General features: G+C 48.2%; 1 protein-coding gene across 1 annotated transcript in view; it reads right to left on the bottom strand.

The window, feature by feature from the left end:
• Nucleotides 1-18,028, bottom strand: part of AGBL3 (AGBL carboxypeptidase 3) — an 85,745-nt gene extending 67,717 nt beyond the window's left edge. Inside the window, exons 1-3 of the mRNA XM_083180087.1 lie at nucleotides 17,934-18,028; nucleotides 12,175-12,268; nucleotides 10,091-10,142 (exon numbers count right to left, since the gene is read on the bottom strand). Coding sequence (XP_083036213.1) covers nucleotides 10,091-10,142; nucleotides 12,175-12,268; nucleotides 17,934-18,013 — 226 coding nt within the window. The 5' untranslated portion in view covers nucleotides 18,014-18,028. The remainder of the gene's footprint in view (nucleotides 1-10,090; nucleotides 10,143-12,174; nucleotides 12,269-17,933) is intronic.
• Nucleotides 18,029-20,789: the final 2,761 nt, after the last annotated feature.

The following is a 20,789-nucleotide window of genomic DNA, read 5'->3' as shown; positions in this document are numbered from 1 at the left end:
CCAGACACTCTCAGCGTTTTCCCAGACACTCTCAGCGGTTTCCCAGACACTCCCAGCGGTTTCCTAGACACTCCCAGCGGTTTCCTAGACACTCCCAGCGGTTTTCTAGTCACTCCCAGCGGTTTCCCAGACACTCCCAACGGTTTCCCAGACACTCCCAGCAGTTTTCTGGACACTCCCAGCGGTTTCCCGGACACTCCCAGCAGTTTCCCAGACACTCCCAGCGGTTTCCCAGACACTCCCAACAGTTTTCTAGACACTCCCAGCGGTTTCCCAGACACTCCCAACGGTTTTCTAGACACTCCCAGCGGTTTCCTAGACACTCCCAACGGTTTCCCAGACACTCCCAGCAGTTTTCTAGACACTCCCAGCGGTTTCCCAGACACTCCCAGCAGTTTCCCAGACACTCCCAGCGGTTTCCCGGACACTCCCAGCAGTTTCCCAGACACTCCCAGCGGTTTCCCAGACACTCCCAACAGTTTTCTAGACACTCCCAGCGGTTTCCCAGACACTCCCAACGGTTTCCCAGACACTCCCATCAGTTTTCTAGACACTCCCAGCGGTTTCCCAGACACTCCCAGCGGTTTCCCAGACACTCCCAGCGGTTTCCCAGACACTCCCAGCGGTTTCCCAGACACTCTCAGCGGTTTCCCAGACACTCTCAGCGGTTTCCCAGACACTCTCAGCGGTTTCCCAGACACTCTCAGCGGTTTCCCAGACACTCCCAGCGGTTTCCTAGACACTCCCAGCGGTTTCCTAGACACTCCCAACGGTTTCCCAGACACTCCCAGCAGTTTTCTAGACACTCCCAGCGGTTTCCCAGACACTCCCAGCAGTTTCCCAGACACTCCCAGCGGTTTCCCAGACACTCCCAGCGGTTTTCTAGACACTCCCAGCGGTTTCCCAGACACTCCCAGCGGTTTTCTAGACACTCCCAGCGGTTTCCCAGACACTCCCAGCGGTTTCCCAGACACTCCCAGCGGTTTTCTAGACACTCCCAGCGGTTTCCCAGACACTCCCAGCGGTTTTCTAGACACTCCCAGCGGTTTCCCAGACACTCCCAGCGGTTTCCCAGACACTCCCAGCGGTTTCCCAGACACTCCCAGCGGTTTCCCAGACACTCCCAGCGGTTTCCCAGACACTCCCAGCGGTTTCCCAGACACTCCCAGCAGTTTTCTAGACACTCCCAGTGGTTTCCCAGACACTCCCAGCGGTTTTCCAGACACTCCCAGCGGTTTCCCAGACACTCCCAGCGGTTTTCTAGACACTCACAGCGGTTTTCTAGACACTCCCAGCGGTTTTCTAGACACTCCCAGCTGTTTCCCAGACACTCCCAGCGGTTTCCCAGACACTCCCAGCGGTTTTCTTAGCACTCCCACTAAGTGGCTAGTTACCACCCCCAGAAGCATACTTCCTGTTAATAACCTTGCTTATGGCGCGCTTCATCGCAGGATGGCCTTGATCAGGTGTACGCTGCCCTGCCAGAGATAATCCCGCCCAGTACAATCCTGTGACATACTCAGCATCTGCGATAGACTCAGGCTGATGGGGGCCGGAGCAGACGTCACACAACTACACCTCTGGCCACGCCTGCATTATCCCTGACACTCCCAGATAACAGCCGCTCACCATGTAATGATTCCCCAGTGTGTGCAGTCTGTGCGTAGCCCAGGACTTACTCAGCGGCTGCGATAGAATTAGGCTGATTGGGGGCGGAGCTGATGTCACATGACTTCCCCTCACACACCTGGCCACGCCTGCGTATTCCCTGACACTCCCAGATAACAGCCGCTCACCATGTAATGATTCCCCAGTGTGTGCAGTGTGTGTGTAGCCCAGGACTTACTCAGAGGCTGCGGCAGAATCAGGCTGATCGGGGGCGGAGCTAATGTCACATGACTTCCCCTCACACACCTGGCCACGCCTGCGTATTACCTGACACTCCCAGATAACAGCCGCTCACCATGTAATGATTCCCCAGTGTGTGCAGTGTGTGTGTAGCCCAGGACTTACTCAGCGGCTGCGATAGAATCAGGCTGATCGGGGGCGGAGCTGACGTCACATGACTTCCCCTCTGGCCATGCCTGCATTTTCCCTGAGACTCACGGACAATGGGTGGTTAACACCAAAAAACGCCAGCTCCCTGTCAATCAACTTTCGTATATACCGCGATAAAAAAAAACAGAACTTTATCGCTGGATGGCCTCGCGCAGGCATACTATGGGCCAAATACATGCACAGTCTATAGATAAACGCCCAGCATGCGATCAGGTCTGAATAACCCCATCTACTTTATTACAACATCCACAGCGCACCTTAAGCCTTAAAACCGCCCCAATGTTTAGATACAGTAACAACATCTAACGCTGCAATAAGATAAACGCTGTTTTGAAGAAAAAAACTCCTCAAGCTATAGAAAAATGTGATTTGCGACTAGACTGAAAATCTGTCTAATTTTAAATAAAATTATCGAAAAATCCAATGGAGCCTAAATGTTAAGTATATTTATAGTCTAAATTACTCTTGATTAAAAATCATTATCTCAACGGTTGCAATATGTTTTCCTTTCAGCTCGGCAGTTAATTGTTGTGATAAATACCCAGCCGGGGAAAATGATACATTGCCATGAGAACGTTATATACTGTTACTGCCCCATCCTATACTTAATGTACATATACACTCGCTAAGGAAGCCGGCGCATCTGCATCCAGGGTACAGACCAATAAAAGGAAGCGAAGTGACAGCATTACAGAGACCCTGCGTCCCTACAAAAATGGCCGCCGCCACGGAGCAGGCACATTAAACTTACTTCTGCACCTCTAGCGGCTGTCTCCTTTGCTGCGGCAGCCATTTTTAGAGGGGTACTAGGTCTCTAATGCTGTCAGAGACTCACATTGCACCTCCATGGCACCGATCCTCCCTAAGCAATTAAAAGACTTATCTCCCCCCTGGGCAACAAGCATTTTACCCCCTATGGCAGCAAGCATGTATTCCCTCTGGCAACGAGCATGGAAACCCTGTAGCAATGAGCATGTCACACCCTGGCAATAAGCATTTAAAAACCCCACCCCCTGGCAACAAGCATGGAACCCCTGGCAACGAGCATGGGGTGCCGGATGGCTGACAGACAGTCGGGATTCCGACAGTCATTATATCAACGTTGGGATCCCGACTGTTAAAACCCCAACACTCGGGGTCACGACAGCCACCGGCTATTCTCCCTCCTGGTGGTCCACGACCCCCATAGAGGGAGCATAGAATAGGTGGTGCTGTTTGAGTCTGGGCAGTCGGGATCCCGACGTCGGGCTAATGACTGTCGGGATCCCGACTGTCGGTGTGCTATACCACACCCACGAGCGTGGAACCCCTATGGCAATGAGCATGCAATCCCCCTTGGCAACAAGCATGTAAATCTCCCTGACAACGAGCATGGAACCCCTGGCAACGAGATTGCAGGTAAGCAGCACTTATGTGCCTAACAATACGATGAATCGCAGCTAAACACAAATATTTCATGCGATTAATCGCAATTAAAAATTGTAATCGTTGCCCAGCACTAATATGTATATATTTCCATTATACATCCATGCACATCAGAAAATCAGTGGTTGCTTTATTCTCCGCAGCGGCTAATTAGCATTTTAAGCGATTTCTAGTATTTTCGTGATCTTTCAGACTTTTATTCCTGCCTCCCACAAAATGCTACCCGCAAAGAAAAATAATCTAAAGGTAATTATAAGAAAATCATAGTCATTTCCTTTCCTTTTGTGATAATCCGCTTTAATTATCTCGGAATAATGTTAAATAGTCTGTAGATGTGTACGCGGCAGAGAACAGGTGTTTGCGCACTCCTGTTCTGCCATAAATAATGTAGATGCCCATTTAATCAGCCCGGCACCCATATGAGTGTTTTAAACCCCCCCCCATTCAACCGCCCTAAATCTTGCATTCATGTCGTTGATTCTGTTGGAGTACACAGCTCCGTTATATTTGTACCTAATTAATAGTCCGTGTGGATATAATGTTATCACTGTCAAGCTATTGAAATGCAACACCTACGCTGAGACAAATAAATCACCCTATCCTTTAACGGAGAGAGGCAAATGAGTAGTACATTACAGACCAGAGAAGACCATTCATCACCGCGCTCTAAACAATAAATAAGGCCGGTACATCCATCAATCTCCGCCGCTGTCTCTCGCATCCTATTAAGCGTATATATATATATATATATATATATATATATATATATATATATCTCTTATATATTTGGCTACACCTATCACTCAAAGTGTGTGAGTGTGTCTGTAACGCTGGGTGGAGCCTCTGACTCACATGACAGAGAACCAGCCCAGTGAGCCCACAGTGCCAGACACCCCATGTTGCCAGCAAAGACACTGTACTCCACAGCCACCAGGTGAGCGCCCCCCCCCCCCACCTCCCGCGATTCTCGGCACCCCCCGCGACCCCCCCTCCCGCAATTCGCTGCACCTCCCCGCGACCCCACCCCTCCCGTGATTCGCGGCAACCACCTCCCGCCCACACCTCCCGCAATTCGCTGCAACCCCCCGCGCACGCCCCCCCACGCGATTCGCGGCACCCACTCCCCCCCCCAACCCCGCGACCCCCCCTACAGCAATTCACGGCAACCCCCCCCCACCGCGACTTCCCCCTCCCGTGATTCGCGGCAACCACCCTCCCCCCCCACGATTCGCTCCAGGAGACACTGACTGAGGGCCACCGTCCTGTACTGCCACTGTATATACCCCGTAGGCTTCAAATTTATGTGAGAAAAAAGTTAAAAGGAGCAACTTTTTAAAAAAATATAACGAAAAATTGTTCTTAAAAATTATAATTTTATCCTTTTAACGTAAAACGACAAGCCGATAGGTATAAAGCGTATAAAGGGCTTGATTCAGGTTCAATCAGTTAGGGCCGAATTTGGATTTCACATGTGCAGACCCCCTGTGCGAATCACACGTATCACACTCTACGAGGTGTTCATAGGGGCAGGGGATGGAAGGGGGCAGACAGGGGGCTGGTGCAAACTCTGGGCGAAATCCCGCCTTGCAAATTAATGAACATGTGCCCTGATTCAGGACCGCGGCGCTTACTAGCAGGCTTTCGCTGCTTAGTGAGTGTCTTGCCGCCGTCCGGTGGAAGCGGTCCACTCCCAAAGTATGCACGTGTGCAAATACGTCCCCTCCCCTGTACGGCTAGAGAAGAAAATGTCCAAATCTTGTCGCAAGCCGCTCATCGTTGAATGATTTTTCCACTGATCGCCGGTGGCACCGCGTAGCCCTTCGCTTGCAGGTGCCGCGCACGCACATTGCAGCCCATATGCATGCCCGGTTCATCGATAATCCACCATGATCAGGTCTGAATTAACCAGAATTATCCAGTCCTGTTCCGGTACAGTAACCGTAGTCTGAGCGTTCCCTTGGTACAGACCGTCCCTGCAGGTCACAGGGTGGATAATTGCCTCCGCTAGCATGTGGCGTTAAAGGATTGATCATTCAATGATACATCTGGAAGCGGATGGAATCTTTCTACTGAAGGTTCTGATGTCTCCGTGTGGGCGCTTTGTTGAAGTTCCCGATGACAATAACACTGAGCGGATCCGCAGTTTACAGTCATTATATTTTCTGCTACAAAGCCTGGCGCGGTGTGAAGCAACAAGGAGGAAGGAGTGTGTGGCAGGACACCCCTGCCGCTGTGTGATTAGTGTCTGGATATACCGCCACCGCTGGGTACTAGGCTGCGGGGATCTCTGTGCCAGCTCGGCACAAAAACTTTTCGGCAAAGCGTAACTGAAAATACAAAGTGTTTTATTACGGGATGAAAGGGACTAGAAAAGGTCCTTAGATGGATCAGTAGACGGCGGCCGTGAACGCTGCCACGTAACCAAGAGCTGCCGTACTCACACGCGTTTCTTATGTTCTTATAATAGTTTGAGAGCGTCGGCCGAGCTGGAAGGGGTTAAATACATGAACTGACATATGTCTATATAGTGTTCCTTCCAGCACCTTTCAAAACCCATGCATATTCCGCTTCCCTGTCTGGGGTACCGGCGATGCTTCCAGCACAGGCTGATCTGTATTTCAACAGAGAGATACAGACCAAATTGTGCTAGAAGCATTACAGCATGTAAGAGTGCCCCCCCCCCCCCAGGCAGTAAAGGGGAACTGAACAGATTTGGAAAGGTGCAGAGTGCAAGAATGAACACTATGGGGTAACATTACAGTTGTCTTGAAGATGGGATGTTGCCAATAGCAACATCCATTCTTCAATAGAACTCCCATCTTCAATTTACCCCTATGTCTATATTTAAGTAACGGTTAATTGCCACTGTCACCAAACAGCTGACAGCTCACGTCCTTCATTCAGGTAAAACATTTCCATCTTTATCTTAGAACACTGCACAGTTTGTGGACGGTTGGCGAGATGCAGGGGTGTTGATGCAACAAGGGGAGGGTATATGGTCCACAGAGGAGGGTATACGGTCGACATGCGTTGGGTCGACCACTGGAGGTCGACATGGCCTTAGGTCAACACATGAAATAGGTAGAAATGGCTATGGCCGACACAAGCAATAGGTGGCCAATGGCTAGGTCGACAGTCAAAAAGTCGGCATGAGTTTTTCCCGTTTTGTCTTGAGCCGACATGTGCCGACAGGCGGTATTTCATGCCCCACCATCTACTAGGGTGTGGAGGGAGAATAGAATAGTGTGCCGAGCGTAGCGAGCCATGTGAGTGATAACACAAGCGCCTATGTAGCTATACTGTATGTATAGGATTCACACTACAGGTGAACGGCTCCGGTTTTACTCGGATCTCAAAGTGGGGCCTTATTGGCTAACTAAAACATGTGACAGCCAATATCCAATCGGAACAATCTGAAATTGGGATAATTGGGATAATAACCGAGGAAATCTGAGTAAAACCGAACCACCGGCTCATCTCTACCATAGACTGCCATCAATAACTTACTGCAGGCAGGATAAACTCACACAGACAATACACTGGATACAGCTTTGCACCAGAAACCAAGGGAGGTTATTCTGGTTGAAGTTGAGAAAAATTGGTTCGCACAGGGGACTGATGAAACCAGAATCACCCCCTAAATGGGGAAAATATAACAATTCCTTATTCCTGGCACCCTCACATGAGAAGCGTACTGTATATGAGAACAGGGAACAGAACAGCCCCTCATGCATATACAGTGAATCACTGGCCTTGACACTAGAACACTTTAATAACAGAAATGTCACTTAGTTCCTAGACGGCTTTCACTGACTGTTTCCCCACAATGATTACAATTCACTAGCTCGGTGAAGGCCGCAGATTTATATAGAGAGATGAGCTTATATCAGGGCCGCACGTAGAGGACTCAGTGCTTTCTGAGGACACCTGTGGGGACAATAGATGGGGAGGTGGGTGGTGTTGTTGGGTAGGTGGGGGGCGGAGGAGTAGGTGGCTGTTGCATAGGTGGGGGGTGGTGAAGGGAGTACAGTCGGGTGGCTGTGGTGTAGGTGGTGGTGGGAGGGGGGGGGAATAGGTGGCTGTGGCATAGGTGGGGAGGGGCCGGAGGAGTAGGTGGCTGTGGCATAGGTGGGAGGTGGTGAAAGGAGTACAGTCGGGTGGCTGTGGTGTAGGTGGTGGTGGGGGGGAGTAGGTGGCTGTGGCATAGGTGTGGAGGGAGTGGAGGAGTAGGTGGCTGTGGCATAGGTGGGAGGTGGTGAAGGGAGTACAGTCGGGTGGCTGTGGTGTAGGTGGCGGTGGGGGGGAGGAGGTGGCTGTGGCATAGGTGTGGAGGGGGTGGAGGAGTAGGTGGCTGTGGCATAGGTGGGAGGTGGTGAAGGGAGTACAGTCGGGTGGCTGTGGTGTAGGTGGTGGTGGGGGGGAGTAGGTGGCTGTGGCATAGGTGTGGAGGGAGTGGAGGAGTAGGTGGCTGTGGCATAGGTGGGAGGTGGTGAAAGGAGTACAGTCGGGTGGCTGTGGTGTAGGTGGCGGTGGGGGGGGAGGAGGTGGCTGTGGCATAGGTGTGGAGGGGGTGGAGGAGTAGGTGGCTGTGGCATAGGTGGGAGCTGGTGAAGGGAGTACAGTTGGGTGGCTGTGGTGTAGATGGTGGGAGGGGGAGAGTAGGTGGCTGTGGCATAGGTGGGGAGGGGGCGGCGGAGTAGGTGGCTGTGGCATAGGTGGGGGGTGGTGAAGGGAGTACAGTCGGGTGGCTGTGGTGTAGGTGGTGGGGGGGGGGGGGGGAGTAGGTGGCTGTGGCATAGGTGTCGAGGGGGTGGAAGAGTAGGTGGGAGATGGGGAGTACAGTCTTATTTTATTACTAGGTTATAAATTGTAGTACAGACATGATATAGAGGAAATCTACAGAGATGTGCTCAATGTTAGAACAATTATTGTCATCCTTTATTCTAGCACTATATAACGGATTATCATGCAGACAGTTTACATGGAATGACACGGAACAAAAGATAGAGAGGTTTCTCCCCAAAGGTACTCAGAGGGTACAGTTACTAAAATGGGAGATCTATTGAGGATAAAACGTTGCCCATAGCAACCAATCAGAGTCACACCTTCTAGCAGATACTAGATATAATCTGATTGCTTGTTATGGCAACATCCTATGTTTCACTCCTTATGCTGGGTACACACCAGGACGATTTTCCGTTAATCCTGATACAATACCGACCGATTGTATGTAGAATGTATGTAGTTTTGTGCTTTTTGGTCATTTTGTTGTTCCGATTCCGATGCGCGTACCCGCTGCTCATTTGCTCGTGTCGTAGGTCCTACGTGCTGCAGGTAGGATCCGTCAATACCAGCCTGACAGTCCAATACCATCGCATCGGGATCGAATCAAGATCGGACGCGGTACACTGATACAGTGTCCATGCCGACTTGATGTTGCTGAGGACGCACGAGACCACGCATCATCAGTGACATCACTACACTCTAGACAATATGCCGGTATGTCCGTGCGATCGGCTGAATCTTCTAGTGTGTACCCAGCGGAGGGGACAATTTCGCTGCTCTGGTGGGTGCGGTATAATAACTCTACACTGTCAATAGGTCGACATCCATAAAGTCGACAGGTCCAACAGGTTGACATAAAAATGCTTAACATTTTTGGGGGTTTTTTTGGGCCAAACTTTGTACATTTCACGTTCTGTGACAACCAACAGCAGAAACGTGTACACTTCCTGTACATACGCTGGGCTGCTGGTCCCGATTGCAGTTCATGTGTAATACACGTGTAATACCACCCCCCCCCCCCCCAAAAAAAACACGGTGACCACTGTCGTATTGACCACACGGTGTTGTCCTATTGCAGTGATGGCTAACCTTGACACGCCAGCTGTTTTGAACTACACATCCCAGCATTCCCTGCCTCAGCTTTAGCATGGCCAAATAGTAAAACTGTAGCAGGGCATGCTGGGATGTGTAGTTCAACAACAGCTGGAGCGTCAAGGTTAGCCATCACTGTCCTATTGACTGACTGCCGACACAGCGTAGATCACCCGGACACTGCTCTTAAGGTTATCCGGCCCCGGATAAACCAGCTGCATGGACTATAGTACCTACACAGGAATGCAGATACGGGAGATCCTCAATGTATCAGCAATGTGTTTTAAGTAACCCACAGCAACCAATGAAATGCGGTCTTACAAGGTGTAACTTGCACTAGACAAATAAAAGCCATTTCCTGATTGGCTTCCTGTGGGGTCCTTCACTTTGGCATGAAGTAAATAAACCTCCCGGATGGGAATAGATCACTAATCTCAATCACAAGGAGCTAGACCAACATGTACGGGCATGACAAGTCCTTTACATAAGCTGTGCATAAATATATCAGGGAAGAAAAGGGGAGGAGACGCACTGAAGGACAATGTGTTGTTGCCCGTAGCAACCATCAGATAAAACATGATGGCAAACATTGCGGTGGTCGGCAGGAACAACATAGCTATTGCACCGGTTGTGATAATCGTCTCTCACAATGGAAAACACACGGGAGCACATACAACACGGGGTCCAACAGAAACATACATGCATTATGTCATTATTATATCCAAATTACCTGAGTATAAGTCATAGGGAAACACAGGCTCGGACTCATAAGGGTCTTCATCCTAAACAACGAGAGGACCATAAGCATGATGTGTAATATACTGCAATCTACTATATAATGGCGGAAATTTACTAAGATGGGAGTTTCAGGTCACATGGGATGTTGCTATGGGCAACCAATCAGACACTATCTAATATCTTCTAGTAGGCGGTAAATAAATAAGAAGTAGATTCTGATTAGTTGCCCTTAGCAACATCCCAAGTAAAAAAGAACTCCCATCTCAGTAGGGCAGGGAGAAGCGTCTGTGATCATGTGATTCACTGAAGATGATGATGTCACCACGGCTCTGCCGCCTGGACTGTGACCAATGACATTATGCCATGGTCCATAATGACAGAAAGCCTAGGGTGTTGCAATCCTGGAGAGTTTGGGGGACCACTGGGTCAGATGGCAGGGTTCGAGCTATACTGACTATCAAGCATCTGACTCCCCATTTACCTAGTCATGTCCTACGTGCCGTGTACTGGAACTGTTCTGATTGATTCTCATTTGTGGTGTTTATAATTTTCTTTAATGCGGCCAGGTGGATTTTGCTACTGCGTTTAAAAAGTTCCTAGGGTTGGTCGGGGCAACCGAAGCCCTGGAGGCAGCTGGGAAAGTTTCTTTTGCAGGTAGCTGAAGACTTTACTGGACTTTGATCACTAGCGGTCGGCCATGATGTGCTTTACGTTCCCATCAGCGGAGGAACCCTTTGGTGATATGGGCTGTCCATAGGTCTATACCCCAACTCAGGTGGACTCCAGAGTGAATCCTTTAGGGTACCTGCTGCAACTTAAGGAGGCTCCTTGACCGCCACCATTATACTGGTAGCCAATCCATTGGGACGTGCCGAGACCACACCACCGTGTCAATGGAATTAGCTCAAAACACGAAACCCAGCTGTCCAAAGCAATGCTGTGATGTCACTGTAAGCTGCAATTCCACTAACAAAACTGTATTTTGAATAGACCCAAAGGGGCTTATTTACTAAGCTTTGTGGCATGTTTACCCTAGAAATGTCAAAGGACAATAGAACTACAGTTGTTTATTTTTCCACATGCGTCGCTGGACCACCCGCCATCCGTATGCTGATCCACACTGTGCAATAGCCGCATGAAAAGATGCGTATCTACGCGTCTACCAAACTCAGCCACCGCCCCCAGCCGCGTCGTTATACCCCTCACCGGTTGCTGCCTATGTGGGAACAGTGCGTCATTCAAATGCAAGTGGGGATGCGGCTGAGAGGTGTAATACAGTCGCTCAGGGTCATGCGCAAAGCGGAAAACGTGCAAAATATGATCCACAAACAACACGGGCTGCGCCAAATACTGTCACAACTGCAGGTACCCTAAATTGCATTTAGATAGCAAAGAGTCAGCCCTGGCATTATTGAGGCAGGGATCCTAGAAGCTTAAAATGGACCGGAATAAAACCAGGATGAAGCCGCGACATCCAGTATCCTCCTGGCCCGTTGGCCACATTATAAATTCATGAGGAGAAGGCAGATGATGTTGGCTGGTCCCGAGGTCTTTGTGACAAGCCGGGAAAGTATATATATCCCTTGGAGATACATTTCCATGGCTGGGGATTCTCTCGGATAGACAAGGCCTTTGTTTGTGCACGAGACACCTGCACTATTTTAGGATTACTTTTTGACTTCTGGGGAATTTAGAAGGGATCGCGTTCTTGCGCTTACGAAAAAGGCAACGTGGGGAAGCAGGATTTCTGATCCCAGACATAATTAAATATAATTAGTTTACAAAATAAATAAAATTAAAACATAAGAACTGCAAATGTACTACTTAATTCATATTGGGGTCGAGCTGTAGAATCCACTCTACAATCCTTCGAAAAAAGACTCAAGACTTTCCTATTTATTCAAGCATTTCCATAATTCCCTTAAGTATTTGTTCATGAAAAGTTTTTCTGTACTTCATTGTTCCTGTACTGTATTACATTCATTTTATCCGTTAAGCGCCTTGAGTCCTATTGGAGAAATAGCGCTATATAAATGAAATTATTATTACAGAACTGCACAACCGGAGACTACGTACCGACTCTGACTCACTGCTCTCCGTGTGCTCAGACAGAGCGTCCGGGATTTCTGTGTCGTCAGACATGATGCGTCGGCAGCTTCTTACGTCTTCTCTGTACCAATGATAAAGACAAAAGCAGTAACTGTAATGGCAGCACAGTCCTCTCTGGCTTCAGAAGAATGTTGTTTGCTCTTGGGAAATGGTAAATAATTGATAAATACCTGGGAAGTTTGGAAGACTACTGTAATGTCAAACCCTTGTGTGGACATCAATATCCCAGACTACCGGTGCTGCCCAGTACATGCGTATAAGTTACACCATATTCTCCAGTGAGGTAGAAAGAGAAATGTCAACGCACCATTATTGTGATGTCATCAGTGTTTTTGGTTTGTACATTACTGATTCACTAGCTTTGGTTTCTCTTTGGTTTGTCTTCTCCATCTGTCCTTCTCTGTCCCTATCACTACGTCTGTCTCCCCACTGTCTCCTCTGTTCTCTCTCTCTTCTAAACCTCCCACATTTCCTCTGATACTCTCTACTTCCCCTATTACCCCTGCCTCCATCTTCACGCTCTTTTACCCCGACTCTCACTCCCTTTAAGTCGAGACTAGTGACATACCATAGGTCAACAGTCCCAGGAAATTACCAATATTATTTTAAATACCGCTTAGTGCACTGGTTCCCAAACTTATATGAATCCTGGCACCCCAGAGTATCAGAAATTGTTTTCATGGAACCTCAAATCCAAACGTTTCTCATTGAGAATGTCAGGAAACATATAAAGTTAAGTAAATGGTGTCGATATCTCATCCTTAAGATTAGTTATGTGATAATGGACAGGATTCACTTCTGTTTGTCCACAATTTGGACTACTACATTGGCGATCATTTTAATTGTTCACAGATCACCAATCCAGGGCACCCCTGCATTATGTGTGTCATTATGTGTATGAAGGGCATTAATAATAGGTTGGCATACTGTGTAAGGGGCATTATGTTTATAAGGACATTAATAATGTGTGTCATGTGTAAGGGGCATTACTGTGTGGTATTATCAGGGGTGGCGAGAGAAAGGGGTAGGGGGTACAAATTACCCAGGCCAAAGTCTGATGGAAGGGCCTAGTGGGGGCCCAGGGCCCCCTCCCCTTAAGTGACAGCAGCAGCTGCAGCTCTTCTCCTCTGCCCAGCACACACTGCTTTGTGCTGGGTTGCAGTGTGGCCATGGAGGTGCTTAAAATACAATATTTTCTCTGGATTTTTTTCTAAGGGTATAATGTGAATAATGTGAGGAGTGATGTACATAAGGTAAAGTGGTACTACTGTGTGATGTAACGTGAATAAGGGACACAATTGCATGATATAATGTGAATACAGTTGCACTAATGTGTAGCATAATTTGAATTGGGGGTACTATTGTGTGGCCATGCCCCTTCCCAGCAAGAACACACCCCTGGTTGGGCTGCGCACCAAATATGTGCACTGTTTCTATTTAAAATATTGCGGGTAGGAGCACCAAAATGATGACTGCTATGATGAGGGTTGATGGTGCTGGGAAAGGGGAGCAGGGTCAGAGGCGGAACTAGTGGCGGAGCTAGGGGGCGCCAGCCAAAATCTTGCCTAGGGAGTCATTTAGGCTAGGGACGGCTCTGGGCTTAGTGTGTATTTATTAAGATCTTGCTGGGAATCTACATACATTGAGGTGTTTGGTAATTCCACCCAGTACTTGTGCTGTTACGATGCTCTCGGGCACTTACCAGTAACTAAGCAATTATACTAATGACTAAGCTGTACATGTAATTTACACATTGCATACACAAAATATCTCGTAGGCACGCACAAAAAAATGCTGCTCAGCTGCACGAGATCCAGTTTCTCCGGCACTGAGCGTGCTCAGGATCTGTACTGCTTTATCTCAGAGAAATCTGTTTCTCCCAGCCGTATTTTTTAGCCCTCATCACAGTTTATGGTTTCAATTTGCAAATAAAATCACGTACTGTACATACAGTGCGTCCTGAAAGTATTCACAGCGCTTCACTTTTTCCAGGATTTTTTTAGGGCATGGTGCTGACCACCGGGCAGGGCACTTTTTTCAATCGGAAGGGCACATTTTATATTAGAAATTTATATAACAAACAAAAAAACATATAAAAAAATGCACACAGCACTAGGATTACGCCCATTAAACATTGTCAGACTCTGCTATGCATATTACATATTCTGTTAGAATGACAATTGCACATTATGGCATACACTGTAATGCCTCTTACACATTATACCACACACCATAATGCCCATTACACATGATGGCACACCCCAAAAGTTCTCAGCGGCATGTCAGCGCATGGGGGGGGGGGGGGGGCAGCGTAAGGGTGCACAGTGCCACACACAAAAAGGGCAGGGTGCATTTTGAGGTTTTAAAAATGGGCAGGGTGCGGCACCCTGCAAAAGAAGCTTAGAGGGAACACTAGTTATGTTACAGACTTATTCCAAAATGGAATCATTTCTTCTCCCCCCCTCAAAATTCTACACACAATACCCCATAATGACAACGTGAACAAGGTTTTTGGAGATTTTTGCAAATTTATTACAAATAAAAAACGAAGAAATCACATGTACATAAGTATTCACAGCCTTTGCTCAATACTTTGTCAACAATTACAGCCTCAAGTCTTTTTGAATGAGTTTGGCACACCTATCTTTGGGCAGTTTCACCCATTCCTCTTGCAGCGCCTCTCTAGCTCCCTCAGGTTAGATGGGGGAATCAGGTTTTGAACATGTTTAAAAATCCAGAACCCCCATCCTGGCTGGGATCACAGAATCGGATATTTTAAACATGCTTAATTTCCCTGATGCTCTGACGGATTGATGAATACTGTTGCCTGCCTTACATGCTGGATTGGTGCTTCCTGCGTGTTGGCAGATCAGATGATGACACTGACACACACACACACGGGGACCAGAGGCCTGACACCCCCCTCCTCCTCCCTCCACACAGGGACAGTACCTGCTACTCTGACCTGTGGGTGCCCCTGGGTGAGGAGAGGGTCCGCAGTTGGCCTACAGGTGTCTTTCATTGTGCAGTGGGGCCCACGAATGGAGCATACTCTATCCGGCTGTCTATCTGGCACGCAGGGGTGAGTGCTGCATTTCGGCTGGGCAGGGGGAGAGCATGGGGTAAGTGCTGCATCTCTGGCAGGGGGGAGTATCTCCAGTGGGCAGTGCTGCGTCTATGCCGGGCAGGGGTGAGTGGTGCATCTCTGGCAGGCAGGGGGGAGTGTCTCCGCTGCGCAGGGGGAAGCTCTGCGTCTCTGGCGGGCAGGGGACGAGTGCCAGCAGCCACTGATGTACCCTTGGTAGTTACGCCATTAGCTGCTGCCCACAACAGGTGCCGCCCCTAGGCCCATGCCTCAAGGGCCTAGTGACAAATCAGGCCCTGCGCACAGTGTGTACGGGGTAGCGATGATCGGTGATGCACGCTCCCACAACATTGCAATAACTTGATCTGCTACTTTACCTTATTACAGGATTATTATAACCCCTAAATTGCTCAGTCGGGTGCCATCTAGTGTCCACCATCTCACAAAACCCTTGAATTCCCCCATAGAGATAAGGAGCAGTGTTAGCCTTTTTATTATCTAGGATGCACCCTCATCAATCTTACCTCCGCGGTGCTGACGGCACTTCCTTCCATCCCTAACATCCCCCATACCTAGGTGTACGCCACCGCAGGACTACAACGTAACATATTTTAACAGGGATTAAAGGTCCCTCCTTATTGATTTTCTTTAGACAACTCGAACGCAATTTACATCAGAATGCTACATCATTAAGACCCAATTACACAAGCGAGTATGGTTGTTTGATATTTTCATCACTTTCCGGGATCTTTATCCAAAATCGCAGCCAGGGACCGTTGAGCCGAAGCTAATTTATGGATATCTGCTAGGGGGAAATTACCAGGAGGCGGCAGCCACGCAGAACCATATTAATTGTGACATTTATAGATGGTAAGTAGGACAAGGTACCAGAATGTACTCCTCTAAAGCACTTTTTAAGTAGGTTGAACACACAGAAACTGTCACAACAATTAAGAAACACAGAGCGCTTTGTACTTCCAGTGAATACGCTCCCTGCTGTATTATGGCTTGTTTACCTGTGTGCTATATTGTTACAGGGATATCAACCATATCATGAGGCTTTCCAAATACCTATCTTCACTTCCTATTACCGTGAGCAATCTAAGTCTACGCTTCTGTGTGTCTTACTAATGCCAACATAATCCGCTGTGCTCCTCACACAATCCCTTTACAACGTATCACCTAACCACAACCGCACACTGCCAGCCACAGGTGCCAACTTCCTAATGGCATTTTCCGGGACCTCTTACTGCAAGGCAGGTGAGACGCTGCGTGGTGTAGAGTGCCGTGTATTCAGGTATAAGCTGTGCCCCTTCCCAGCAGCACCTGAGCGCCAAAAATAACTGTAATGAGTGTTATATACGCTCCCTGCCAATAGGTACAATGCAATATCCGCACAGATGCTCAGAAATACATGTTAGGACAGGAACGGTCTGCGCTTAGGACTGAACGTCAGGGACAGCGTCAGGAACTAGACCCTCTGGTCTGGATGGGACGGTCACCGGCAATATATTATATATATATATATATATATATATATATATATATATATATATATATATATATACACACACACACACATACACACACACACTTGAACTTTTTGGACACTTATTTGGAGCTCCCTGACCCCCATATTTGTAATTTGCCCACTCCTCATCTGTTATTTATTATGGTACTTGTGTACTATCACGGCGCATACAATGCCATACAATTTGATGGGATGCGATTTAAACTTGTATAAGCACCCTAATGGGTGCTTACAATGTTAAATGCACCCCCATGCCACCCCTCCACTATAAACGTGAACCCAAAGCGTGGCGAGCGGCAGCGGTACGTGTCCTCCGACCTTTTCATACCCCCACTATCCACGTTGATTTTATAAAGTGTGGTGTACCTGTGAAGGTATCCGCGTCCCCTCGCCACGCTTCGGGCTTGGTGGCTCGCTGCGCTCGCCACACTTTATAAAATCAACTCCACGCCGACGTGGATAGTGGGGGTATGAAAAGGTCGGAGGACGCGTACCGCTGCGCTCGCCACCCTTTCGGGTTCACGTTTATACTTGGGGGGTGGCGTGGGGGTGCTTTTAACCATTGTAAGCACCCATTAGGTGCTTATACAATTTAATATCGTATATGGGTTAAAATTGCATCGCATGCCATCGGGTGCATGGCATGCGATGCGATAAAAAATCGGGCGACTAATTATCGTGGGCGCCGTGCTAGTACACAAGTACCCTCATTATTCTTATAATACCCCTCAGTAGTACTGTTATACAATCACACCCCAATTACCCTTATTTTATAACACTCACCTATTCTAATTAAATACTGATAAATACTTTCCCCCACTATACACCCCCCTTCCACACACACTTACCTGTGACCCCAGTGCCCCCCAGTTCACCCTCCCTAACTCTCCCATTACCTGATAGCTAAGCCCCAAGCACACCATCCCAGGTCACCTCACAGCCCCAGTAGCAGCCTCTGCTCCCTCACCTGCTTCCCTCGGGCTGTCCTGTGCATCCTCCACACTGACACAGGCTCCTTAGTGAATAAAGAGTGGCCTCTCCCCCGGGCCCGTGCTGTACTCAGTCACCACCCCCCGGGGCCCTGTGCCAGTTCCTTGAGCTTGTGTGTACCTGTCGCCATGGAGACCACTCCGAGCACATGGCCTGCGTGCCAAGCCTCTATGTGACCCGCGGCTCTGATTGGTTGCCATCGTATGACCACGCCCACTTTCCTTGTAGGTGGTGGTGGCCAGTGACCTGCTGTAATATTTATATACACTCTGTCAGTGCTGGTGGTGACAGGGATACCTGACTGCCTCATGTCACCTTATATTAGTGGTGGCACCTGGGTCATGCTCTGCCTTTGCTGTTTGCCCAGCAGCTGCCCTGGTTCCCAGTGATAGAACCAGGTGTTGGAGATGTACAGTATATCCCTATTTTTCAATATTAACCATTAATTACCTGCTGTCTGGAGATATTAAACTTTAATGTGTGTGTACATTTGGCATCGAATGGATTTTGGCCTAGCTCTATCACAGTGGGGAGAGATAAAGTACCAGACAATCAGCTCCAGTCATGTTACAGCTGAATGGCTGATATTTTATCTCTCTCCATTCATTGATAAATCTAGCCTGCATAGAGATTGGAAGCACCACAGGAAGGGAGATTCACCAAAGCTTGGAGAGATAGAGAGATAAAGTAGCAGCCAATCAGCTGATAACTGCCGCTTTACAGGCTGTGCTTGAAAAATGACAATTATGAGCTGGTCGGTTGGCACTTTCAGCATGGCGGGCGCGCATGTGACGGAGCGTGCCCATCCCGTCACACACAGTTTATGTTCATTTACCAGCACCTGTCACACAAAGCGATGGAACAGCTGCTGAAACACTGCTTGGATCCTTTGTAGAAGTTTTCACGCAGAGTTTTTCTGCCAGCAGGAAAAACACTGAAATATTCAATAGCTACTTTCCCAGCTGTGCTTCCACTGCAACGAAAAGATCTGGCACAACACCATTTTTGATTGTAAGGCAACACACACACACACACACACACATGTGACATTGTGTTATGTAATGACATCACAGAAGTGAGCTGCCTGAAGCACGGATATATGCGCTAGGGATGTTGAATATTGTAACTTAATCAAATCAAAACGAAGGCCCAGATGCACTAAGCTTAAAAAGTGGGAGAGATCAAATACCAACCGTCCAGCTCCTAACTGGCATTTTTTCAAATACAACCTGTAACTCTCCACTTTACCATTGTTCAAAGCTTAATGCATCTGTCCCAAAGTTTGGTACAGCCCCTTTACCAAGTGGCTCTTATCCAAGGGCCCGGGCACTGCATATAGAGGGGGTAGGCTTATGAAGGACTGGCTGGATCAGATGTGCCCATAATCCAGGGACCGGGAAAACATGATGTTTGGAGTCCTGGGAACCAAGTTTGAGAAGCTCTGGTTTCTAGTGAGTGGTCCGTAGACCAAAAACCTTGGCGTATACGTATTTACTAAGGCCGCTGTTTGCCACAGGCGTTGATAGGGAAAAAATATTAAATAAAAAAACTTGTTTGTTCCGCGTTTTATATTATTACAGTCTTAATTCCCATCAGCGATAGACATACAGTAGTGACATATAGTTACAGTATGTGAGGATTTTTCTTTCTAACAGCAAGTCCGATTTTCCCAGTAATTTTTCTCTACAGAATAGGAAACTGGGCCAATTAACTTGCATTATTGCTACAAAGCGTGGCTTGTTTGAATAGCAGATGGCGCAGTAGTTTGCATTACTTACAAACAAATTGGATCACTCCATGTATTCTGAGAGAAATCTGTCAGCCTAAACTCATTTAAATATGATTTATAAACATTTCCTCTGGGGTATATTATCGTGACTGCGCTGCGCAGTTTTGCAGGAACTTCAGCGCTGCTTACTTTTAGGAAGAACTGTCAGGAAGTTGAGTTTATGTTAATAAAGTGGGGCTTATTCTGATTGGTAAATCTGTCTGCACTGCCAATGTAAGATGTGCAAAGAGATTTCCTACTCTCCAAGAAGTTGTGGGAGACTTCAGATTCTTTGGGGAGTCTCCCGCACCCCTGGAAGACTAGGCATCTCCCCATCATTCCGCCTGCATGATGCAAGGAGGATGGTGAGACAAACACTGGCAATCTTGGTGAGGCAAGGAGTCCATCCCTGCACGTTCGGACTACACGCAAAGGCAGCTTGTATTCACACTGCATAGAAAATACCCTCCAATTGCTGTGAACTATACATCCCACAGCATGCCCTGCCACAGCTTTACTGCTAGGGCATGCTAAATCTGTGGCAGGGTTGCTTACCCCTGTTGTACAGCTGCAGGCAATGCCCCTTGGTTGGCAGGGCACACAAGAAGGCTGCAGATGCCTTCCTCTCTGTTAAAGTATAGAAATAAAAATATTCCAGCCACTTACGCCACTCTAAGTGCAATGTGGCAGCTGCAAATTTCAGCTGTCATCTTTGAGCAGGGAAGTTCGTCTCTGCCCGCTTCCGCCCATACAGCGCCACTTATGCTAAGACTCAGCCAGGACTCAAAATCAGCAGAAAACCCCTCAGTAATTCAGTGACAATTGCCACGTCTGGGTTGAAGCTCATTAATCTTTCAGCTACTAGAAAAGAGTTGGATTTGTGTGTTCTAGGGGTTTCCATGACAACTTCTTTAAAGGGGTTTAACTACCCGAGTACCGGAAATTTTTAGGCTTACCCGTGTAGGAGGTTTTGTTCAGTCGTTTTTCATCAATTCTGGGTTTATGGGGCCGATTCGGGCCTGATCACAGGGCTGCAACTTTTTGCATTTATCTAGTCTTTGCCTGACATGTGCTATATTAAATGGAAAAGTATGAGATAGATAGAAGATGCATAGCCCAACAGACCCGATTTTTTGGGGGGGGGCGGTAGGAGCGGGGGGGGGGGGGGGGGGGGGCAGGTGGGAGTCCCCCCTGTCACTTGCATGGGG

This window comes from Crinia signifera, chromosome 4 (genome assembly GCF_055691185.1).
Source record: "Crinia signifera chromosome 4, ASM5569118v1, whole genome shotgun sequence".
Taxonomy (NCBI): Eukaryota; Metazoa; Chordata; class Amphibia; order Anura; family Myobatrachidae; genus Crinia; species Crinia signifera.
Note: the sequence above shows the minus strand (reverse complement) of the source record. Positions and strands in the feature narration are given on the sequence as shown.